At 59.4% G+C, this 9,804-nt stretch overlaps 1 protein-coding gene across 1 annotated transcript in view; it reads right to left on the reverse strand.

Moving 5' to 3' along the window:
- ADGRA2 (adhesion G protein-coupled receptor A2) overlaps positions 1 to 9,548 on the reverse strand; it is a 35,361-nt gene extending 25,813 nt beyond the window's left edge. The window contains exon 1 of the mRNA XM_027070399.2: positions 8,855 to 9,548. Within this exon, the coding sequence (XP_026926200.1) occupies positions 8,855 to 9,117 (263 nt within the window). The 5' untranslated portion in view covers positions 9,118 to 9,548. The remainder of the gene's footprint in view (positions 1 to 8,854) is intronic.
- Between the last annotated feature and the right edge of the window lie 256 nt (positions 9,549 to 9,804).

Below are 9,804 nucleotides of genomic sequence, written 5' to 3' on the forward strand. Positions count from 1 at the left end.
TTCTAGTTCTTGGACAAACTTCAGGCAGATATCTGTATGATCCAAGTCCCCAAATACCCAGAATTGGATCTTTTGGTCTTTGCAACCTAGATGGGGCTGAGGAAATTTTGCTTTGGATCCAGATTATCCAGAAAATGGCTTCGGCTGTGCTTGTTGGTTCAGTTCTCAGGGGGTGCCCTTTGTGAGTCTGGTGGGGTGGAGAGGGCAGTGATTTGGGACAGAAAGTGCTTGGGTCTAGTGTTGTCTTGGGCAAGTAGGAAGCTGGCAGTTAGTAGGGGTCGAAGAAGACACGCACAGCTTCTTCCAATGGGAAGAAGAATGTTCCCACCACGCTAGGCTGTCTCAGGGGACAGAAACAGGCCAGGCGGCCCCAGCAATCAGGCAGGGAAGGATCGGGAGCCTTGGCCCATGGTTCCATCCAGCCTCACAGACACAGTGCCAGCTTGGGCCCATCTTAACTGCCCTGCCACCCCTACCGGACAGATACTTCCTCAGCCTGCCCCAACCCCTCGCCCTGCAACAGCACAGGGAGCCTGCCAGGTGGATCTCCTTCCCAACCATGCTAGCCCCGCTGCACGGACCTCTGGCTCACCCAACCCGGCCTCTCCAGCTTTTCTTCCCTCCCTCCCCGTCTACCACTCCGACATCGTCACATAGTCCCAGGAAGGGGGGCCAGTCCCTGGAGTCCCCTGTTCTCTTACCCTAGGGTCTGAAATCTGGCCAAGGAGAGGGGGCACACTGAGTCTATTCCAGAACTCTCTCCCAGCCAGGGTCCTATTTTAGGGAAGAGGAGCAAGCAGAGTTACCGCTAACGAGGCTGGAGGCCAAGGGAGCGAGTGGCTGGCGTCTACAGAGAGGCCCTGTGGCCTTTGGGCAGCCACAGGAACTCACCAGATCCCAGCCCAACATCAGAGATGACCCCGTAGGGGTCATGTGGGCACCACTCCGTGGGACATGGGGCCAACACATGCCTGAACCAAATTGTTCTCTCAGATGCAGGAAGAGTCATACATGTCATACCCCCCTCCTCCACCGTGTGAGGACCACACGTCTGGACACTTGGGGAATCTGTGCTCTCCAGGGAGTCTGAGCCTGGAATTCAGACCATCCTCAAGGCCCTCGGGGCTCAGGAGGACCTGTCTCCAACATCTGTTGCTGGCACCTTGGCAGTGTCTTAGGGACGCCATCGGTGAGGGATCTCAGGCCCACAGCCACTCTGAACGGTCAAGTGGAACCAGACTCCCAGCTCCTTCTGCGGGCACAGTGCCCAAGGCCTCTGAGCACTTCCAGGGCCCACAAAGATGTCTGAAAACGAAAAAATAATCACTGCCTCTGAGATATAAATGCTATAAAAAGCAAAATTGACATTAACAAACCCTTAACTAAATAACAACCAAATGTCCTACTATGTCGATTAGCAGTGATTGTTATGTTCCTCGCAGGCCGTGGGTGCATTTCAGTATGCCTGATATGACAATAGGGTCTCTAAAAGTGACACTGCCTCTGGTCCACAGGCCCTGCCTTGACACATACCCTCAGACGAAAGGCTGCCTTCCTGTGGCTTCCCCTCCTTTCCCTTCCCTTCAGGGCTGCCCTTCATGTCCATGCAGCCTGATTGCAGGGGACTTACATGTTGGAGGAGACATACAGTGCTCCTGAAATTCCCTGCCATCCCCTCCCTTGGCTGGAGGCCTGACTGGAAGGAGACCTAGGTAGGAACTTGCTTCCTCAGGCTGTAGGGGGTTGTGTCTGGATATGGTCTCTGATCTCAGCCTTGAAGCTGAACTGTCCAGGCAAGGGCCTGAGGTCAAGGCTGGGAAAGAAGATAGTCTTGGAATGGCTCCTATGTGTGGGGCCTTCTAGTCTCCTTTTCTCCAACCTACCCTCTGTACAAGGGCACCCTATCCTGGTGAGGAGCAGGCACGACCAAGAAACTGGGGCTGAGATGGGGAGGACGGACTAGAGAAGAGGTGCTACAGGTGCTTGCGGTTGGGTGGTCCATGTGCCTTGATGGGGGTCTGGGGGCCCCAACACCCTAGCTTGAGCTAGGAATCGAGTCTGCTATAATCATTCACACCTAGGCATTCATTCCTTTATTCTTCAAATCTACACTAACGCCCATTGTGGGCTCAGCCCCATGTAACACAATAGCACTACAAACATCAATGAGACACGGCTGGCGTCTACAGTCCTCCATTCATGAAAGGTGGAGGGCCATGTGTCAGACAGGATGCAGTGTGTGTGTGTGTGTGTCCCTGGATTTGAAGAAGCTGGGAAGTTACTCCCAGTCCACCTGAAGTGCTTCTCCAAACGGCCTAAAATCTCAGCCTGGGGTGGGGGGGGGAGGGGGCATGGTTTTGGGTGAAGAAAGTGGATTTCTTTTCAAATGCTTTTCAAAGACAAATAAACCTGAAAGGATCAGTTTGTAATCAGTCATTTTTACCCAAGTACAAATTTGTCCTTTAATCTTTCTCCCCCTGAAGTTTTCCTTGGGAGCCCTGGGGCCCCGATCCTGTCCTGCTTTTGTGAGCCGGTATCCAGTCTCCATGATGAGACTGTAAGGCCCCTGAGGTCAGAGACCGGGTCTCTCGCCTCCTGGCACTGGCGCCGGGCTGGTCAACAGCAGGCGCTGGCCGAATGAATGGATGGGTATCCGGAGAGGCAGAGCTCCAGGGAATGTGGGGGTGGTGGATGGACAGAGTTCACGCTGAACCCCGGTTTCCTCCTTCCTCCACTCCCCTCCCCCACCCCCGCCGCGCCCCGCCCCCTACCGCTCCGTCTGGGCAGAGCTCACTCCTGACAGCTTGGAGACAGCTCCCATCCCTCTCCGAGCTAAGCTGGCTCCACAGTATAGCCCTCCTGAGACATCACCCACCCCCACAGGGGTGGCATCGTCCTGAAGCTGTGCGTGGTGCAAGCGAGGGAGAGAAACACCAGGAAGCATACTTTAGACACCACTTTCCCTGGGTCCGTCTGATTTCAAATACTCTGTGCAGTGATTCTGTACAGAGGTCCCCTAAGCACACAGGTATTTGCTAGGCTATTATCTACCCCTTAACCCTGGCTCCTGTGTCCGTGTGGAGGAAGTGGATTAGTATATCTCCTCTGCCCTGTCCCCGGGGGGTATGCGGTCTCTGATTTGTCACTATGGGAAGAGGCTGAGAACAGGAGCCCTGGGTCTGGCTCTGAGCTGTGTCATCTTGGGCAGGTCAGCCCCTCTCTGGGGGTTTCTTCTCAGTAAAAGAAGGGTTTGGACAGAAGACTCCCACTCATTATATTTGATGGTTTTTCCCATCCTGAATACTGTGTCTCCTAGAGCCTGAAGTCTGAAGTTTCTGCCTCACCACACGGTTCCCAGCAGGCAAAGAGCCCTGGGTGGGTGGGTGGGGGTGCAGCTCTTGGACCTTCCTTCTCTTTCCAGCTGGGAGATGTCTGGCCCCTCATGGTCAGGCTGTAACTACCCCCTCAGGCTTCTCTCCACCCCGTTCCCTGCTCCTCTGTGACAGATTGGTTCCCCTGCCCCTCACCTGGCCCCATCCATCTTGCACACCCCTTTGCTCCCCCATCCCGCCTCTCCCCACTCGAAGGGCTGGAGAAGCTGGGTCCTGGGAGGTTGCCTGACTTTGCTACACTCCACAGTTTCTCTGCTCCCCCCACCCCCATCACCAGTCCTAAAAGCAAAGGAATGTTCTGGAGTTTGGGAAGGATGGGGGCCCGCCAGAGGAGGGAGGAAGGGGAGGAGGCAGCTTTGTCCTGTCAGTGTCTGAGCTCTAAATAGAACAGAGCGGCTGGGCTGGGGGAATGAAAATAAACAGCCCCTCCAAGCAGCCCCTTCCTAGCAGTTACCGGACTTGCCTTCTAGTTCCTCAGCCCAGGGCCATTTCCCTCCCCTCTTCTCCCCTGCTCTCTGTCTGGTCCCAGGGAGGAGTGGGGGGGCGGGGGGCGCTGTCTATACCTTAGAGGGAGTGAGGCGTACTGGTTCAGGCTGTGTGGCTTTGGGGAACTCACCTCCCCTCTCTGGGCTTCGGTGAGGAGAGCCCACTGAATGGAAGGATCAGCTCAGAGGTGGCTGGAACTTTTTCTCCCTCAGGAAAGGGTTCCTATCCCAATGATTCTCATGTGGCATAAACTTGGAAACTCTCTCCCTTTAAAAACATGACCCCCAATTTAAGGGTCAATTTATGGTCAGGTTCAAATTACACTGGTTTGCCTGTGCCCTTGGGGGAAATTCTCAGACTCACCCCCAGGACTGGGGATTGCCCACCACCCCATCCCCCAGCACAGGATGATCCATGGTAGTCAGCAGGAAGGGACCTCCTTGGGGATCAGGAGTAGCTGGGTTCATGCACATGTTCTGAGTAGTTCAGGCCAAATTACCCGTTCTGGGTCCTGGAACCACTGGGATGCTGAATTATAGGGGTTGTCTTTGGAGCTCAGTGCGGTGGCCTCTCCAGTCTCATCGGCGCAATGAGGACTCAACCAGTAAACCCCAGAGGGCTCTGGTCTCCGCCCAGTGCTTGCCCTGAGATGTGAGCAAGGACCCTTACATCTTTCACAAGAGCCCTAAGGGCAAGAGTCCCCAAGACCTCCAGGGAGGGGCTGGCTGCCTCCAGCTTCTCCGGGCAGGTAGTTGGAAAGTCAGGGGGGAACTTGGATTTCTTCTGGGCCCCTGATTTCACACAGGCGGGGTCAGAAGCCCACAAGGGCTTGGTGCAGCTGAGACCCTGCATCAGGAGGGGAAGGTAGTGGGTTGGAGTCTTCTAGCCTCCTCCCACCTTCGGCCCCCAGCCTTCACCCTCTTTTCTTTCCTTCTTTCTCTCTGCTCTCTCCCCCTCCCCCTCCTCTCCCTCACAAAAGCTCTCTGTACACAGCCACTTCCTCTGGCTGCTGTCTCTGAGCCCAGACCTTATGAGAACCATATGGGGGAAAGAGGGTGGAAGAGAAGGGGGTGGGGAAGCTGTCGAGGGCCCGCCCCTCCAGCCAGCATCTTTCCACTCCCCTCAGGCTCTGCGCACGGGCCGTTGGCACACTTTGCCCCAAACTCCCCCAACTGGATCTTGGTGGCTGGGGTGAGGGGCACTGGGGGGAGGGCCCCGTCCAGAGCTGGGGCTTCAGAGGGAGATCTGTGTTCGAGAACCACTTTCCTGAGACTGGAGCAAGCGCAAGGGCTGTGAAGGGGCCTCCCCCTCCCCCATGCTGCTCCTAAAGACCACCAAACCCACAGCAAAAGGACCCAGCTACCATTAGGGGCGTCTGAATGGCAAATGCCCCTTCTCTTCCATGCGGGTTTTTGACGTGGTGGGCCGCCCCCCCCCCCCCCCAGAAACGGGAGGCGAGGCTCGGGTGGCGGCGTGGAGGGGGTGTGTGGGTTCTGGGAGAGTCCGGAGTGACCAGTACCGCGCCTGCCCCCTCCGCACCCAGCCTTGGAATGTTCCCAGGTCAAAAGGGCCAAGGTTCTGCTGGGAAGGAACTGGGTTTTTGAAAGCAGCTTTTGTGTCCGCTGGGTCCCAAATCCAGCCAGGTGAGCACTGAGTCCCTCACCTGAGAGGAATGGAAGGCAGCCCAACCAGCTAATCCTGGCCTCAGTTTGCTCAGCCTGTAAGATGGGAGATGCAGGGCTGGATTTGCTGATCTGCAAGGGCCTTTTCAGTGCAGACGGTCTAGGAATTTATGTGGTGGCTGGAATCCTCTGAGGGGCTGCTCAGATGTCCTGCAAGGTCCTCGCAGGAGATTTCCTTCTGGAGTTATCTGTTATCAGTCCTTTCCTAGAATTCCTTATTACCCCTTCCCCCTCCCTCTCACTCCCAGAGCTGCCAAGCAGAGGGCAGGCCCATCAGCTGCTGCCCAGGAATGGGTGGGGGGTTCACAGGGCTCCTCACATCTCTCCCAGGCTCTCCCCAAAACAAGTCACCCACCACACCCCCCACGAGACCTTCCCCCTTGGGGGAGAGCCATAAAGGCTCCTGCTCCAGACAGGAGCCTCGGTGCCCACGGCTGTCCTGTGGACCGAGCTGAGGGGTGGGACGGATGGATCAGGAAGGGAGCCAAGAGTTCTGCTTTCCTGGAAAACTGTGCATGAAAATCCATTAGAAGGGAAAAGAGCAAAGGGTGGGGAGAGGGGGCACACGGTCTACAAAAACAGAAGGCAGAAGTTAAGATAATAGGGGTGGAGGTGGAAGGGTTTTCAGTGAGGTAAATAGGGCTGTTCATGGAATTGCCTCAGAACTGCCTGCAAGCCCTCTCTGAGCAGAGACAGGAGGATCCTTGCGCACAGGCCCCTGATCTAGCGCTTTCTTTGCCTGAGTAATCCCAGCACTGGTGTCTACCAGGCTTCCCAAGGGGGAGTCCCGGGTCCCTTTGAGCAGGGTGGGGTGTGAGGGGGACTGGAACCTGGTGGCCCATTCTGGAGGGAAACAGGGGAGGAGGGAGGTAAAGCCGTGATGCAATAAAAAAAACAAACACAAAAACAAAAAAGCAACAAACATCAGCCTAAGTCCTATTGTTTGTACCAGGTGACAGGCAAAAAGGTGAAAGGAAACAAAAAGAGTAAGGAGGAGGAGTTCGGGAGGGTGTGGAGAAGGTTTCCAAGCTCTTAGCCTCTTGCTTTGCTGTCAGGCTGAAGCCCCTTCCCAGCCCTGTCTCTCTTCTTCTCTCAAGAGGCATGCTGGGAAGGGATGGGTATGGCTGAGCCCTGAGAAGAGAATCCCTGCCCAGCAACCAGGATCAGGATTATGTGGGGCCTGGAGGGAGAGCCTAAGAAATATGTCCATGGCTGGGATTCAGTCGCACTCTAGGCTGATGGGCCAGTGGGCTCTCAGGGGCTTCTAGGGCCTGCCCTGCCATCACTGTGGGGATGTCCAGCCAGGCTCAGGGGCTGTTCCTATGAAAGGTATCTTAAGCCAGCCAGGTCAGTGGCCTGGGACAAAGAAGAGGCCCTTCCTCTGGGAATGGTTCGCCATGGGAAGGTGAGCTAGCAGTCACGTTTGCTGCTGCCCTGTCACAATATATTCTCACCAAGAGTTGGCTGTGCCCACTCACTCACTCCTTGCAGTGGCATCGGTGGGAATTAGCTATGGCTGGAAAGCATTAGTTACCAAATCATTCTAAGATGTACTGCAAAACCACCTTTTAATGTTTCCCCCCCTCTTTTCTGCCTTCAGTGTGTTAGGATTCCCTAATCCCAACAAGCAGACATACAGAGGGACGGTGTCCCCCATATGTGTGTGAGCACAGCCACAAGAGCCAGCGCACAGACGCACAGACACACAGAGTCCTCTCTTGAACTGAGTTATCATTGCTCAGCGGGGACTCACACAGACTCCCGCCCAACCATTCCACACAGCAAGCATTTTTCTCCTCCAGAACTGAGTGGGCCGGGGAATGCCCAGGCCTGTCTGGACCCTTCAACACCACCGGACAATCAAAGAGACCAGGAAAGAGCAGCCACAGCTGCCTTCCCAGGCCACGGCCACATCCCAGGGCTGCTGCTGAGAGGTGGGAGCCGGTGGACACATTGCCTCCACTCCCCCCAATGCACACACACACACACACACACACACACACACACACCCCAGCTGGGGAAAATGCAGGCCAGGCGGCCAACGTCAGAGGCTGACCAGTCGTGTCCTGTCAGGAAGCCGGCAGCCTCTGAACTCACCCAACCAGAGGCATTACTGTATTGTTCTGGACACAATCAGGATAGACTGTGAGCCAGCCCCAACTCTGGGCAAGGGGCGGCGGGGGACGGTTGCCACTGGGGTCAGGAAGCCAGGAAAGGGGAAGCGCATGCAGGTTAGGTCCGGGACAGGAAAGGCATGGGCCGCGGCTAGGGCCGGACCCTCCACTCCACGGCGTGCGTGGAGCTGGGAGCACGTGGTCAGGGCAGGAAGTCGCCGCCGCGGGTCGGGGTCGCTAATTCCCCTGCGGTTGTGGGGGCTTCAGGCCCCCATCAAGGAGGCTTGGGGGCGGGTGGTGGTTCGAGCCGCGCTCGTAGCCAGCAAAGTGAGAGCTCGGGAGGGCCCTGGCTGAGAAAGGAAACGGGATGACGGAAGGAGGCTGGGAGGCAGCCGCCTCCCCCTCAGCCAGGTTTCTTTCTTCGCAGTCTTGGAGTGAAGAAGTCAATCGATTAACAGCCAAAGGTCGTGTTGTACCCAGGGGAGGTAAAGGAGAGGGCGGGATGCAGGACCCGGCGCACAGCTCACTTCACCGACGCGCGCGGAGGGAGAGGGGCCAGAGGGCGACCGGGACGCCGGGGTCTCATCCAGGCCAGAAGCGCCGCAATCCCAAGGACAGATTTTCCGAGCCCTCCCTCCCGCCTGTCCCGCGGAGACAGTCTGGAAGCGGGGCTGGCAGGCTCGTGGGGAGGGTGGGGCGCCCCCCACTGGAGGAGCCAGGCCCGCGGGGTGAACCCGGGAGATTCCTCCAGCCCGGCCGAGGACGCGTCCTCCGAGGTGACGACCACAGCCACCCTTTGGGCCGCGGGTCGATCTTTCCTGAGCCTTCCCCCAGCCCACCCACCTCAGGTCCCCGAAGTCTGCAACACCAGCCCAGACTGGAAAGTCGAGGGGCGTGGGCATCCCGCCAGGGCGCATTCCCCTCACCTGTGCAGGTGAGTGGGCGCCCGCGGTCCCTCTCTCTGGGGCGCAGCCGCCCCCGAAGTCCCCTCCTCCTTCCACACCTCGGAGCCCTAATCCTTCCCGTACTGCTCCAACCCTCCCTTCACGGCGCCTGGACGCAGGCCTGTCCTAAAGTCTCTGAAGCGGCGGCAACGTCCCGTCCCCCTCTTCCCGCCCCTCCCGTCCTGTCTTCCTTCTCGCCCTCGTCGGGGCTCGGGCCGGCCGAGTAGGGTACTCACAGGGTAACGGTGCCGTTAGGCAGAAGGCCGGGCTCCGGAGGCTCCGGGAGGTCCCCGCCGCCGCACACCACCCTCCTGCGCGCCGGGTTGGGGGCGCCGCCGCTTAGCCCCTTGGGCCGCTCCCCCGAGCATTTGCAGCTGCGGATGGGCACGGGGCAGCCGGGCGCGCCCCGGGTCTCGGGCGCCAGGAGCAGTAGCCACGGCAGCAGTGGCAGCAGCAGGCGCGCTGGCGCCCCCCGCATCCTGCGTCCCGCGGCGCCCATCAGCCCATCGCCCCGCGGGGACCCACAACGCTGGGGCCCGTCTGCGCGCCGGCCACAGGGACCCGGGCTTGCGGGAGGCGTGCTCAGCGGGGGCCCGGGGCGTCCGAGGGCGGGGCGGGGGGCCCTGGGCGGAGGCAAGCCCCGGGGTCCCCGCCGCCGCGCCCCGGGGGCATGTCCGGCGAGCGCCCCGGCGGGGAGGACGCGGGCGCGGCTGTCAGCGCGGCGCAGGCGGCCCCCGGCGGCGCGGCCCGAGGCTCTGCGCCGTGCTCCCGGGCCGGCTGAGGCCGGACCGCTCCGCGACGCCTGCTCCCTTCTTGCCGGGCCGGGACCTAGCGGATCGCGCCGGGCTCCTGCTGCCGCCGCCGTCGCTGCCTCTCCGTGCCATGGATGGAGGCAGCTCCTGCGCGGCGCCGCTCCCGCCGCCGCCGGCCCCCGCCCGCCCTCCGCGGAGGGCGCCCTCCCCTCGCCGGCTCGCCCGTCCGCGAGGCCCTAGCGCCTCCCGACACGCAGCCAGGCCGCTGCCCTCCTGGGAGCGAGAGCGGGCCGGGCGGCCTGAGGCCCCGTTTGTCCCGCGAGCCCGCCCTGAACCTAGACTTTCTCCCTCCCGCCCCTCTTCTCCGGGCCGGGACTCTTCCTCTCCACACCCCGTCTCGGACCTCAGAGTCAACCACCATCACTTTCCACAAA

Source organism: Acinonyx jubatus, chromosome B1 (genome assembly GCF_027475565.1).
Source record: "Acinonyx jubatus isolate Ajub_Pintada_27869175 chromosome B1, VMU_Ajub_asm_v1.0, whole genome shotgun sequence".
NCBI classification, from domain to species: domain Eukaryota; kingdom Metazoa; phylum Chordata; class Mammalia; order Carnivora; family Felidae; genus Acinonyx; species Acinonyx jubatus.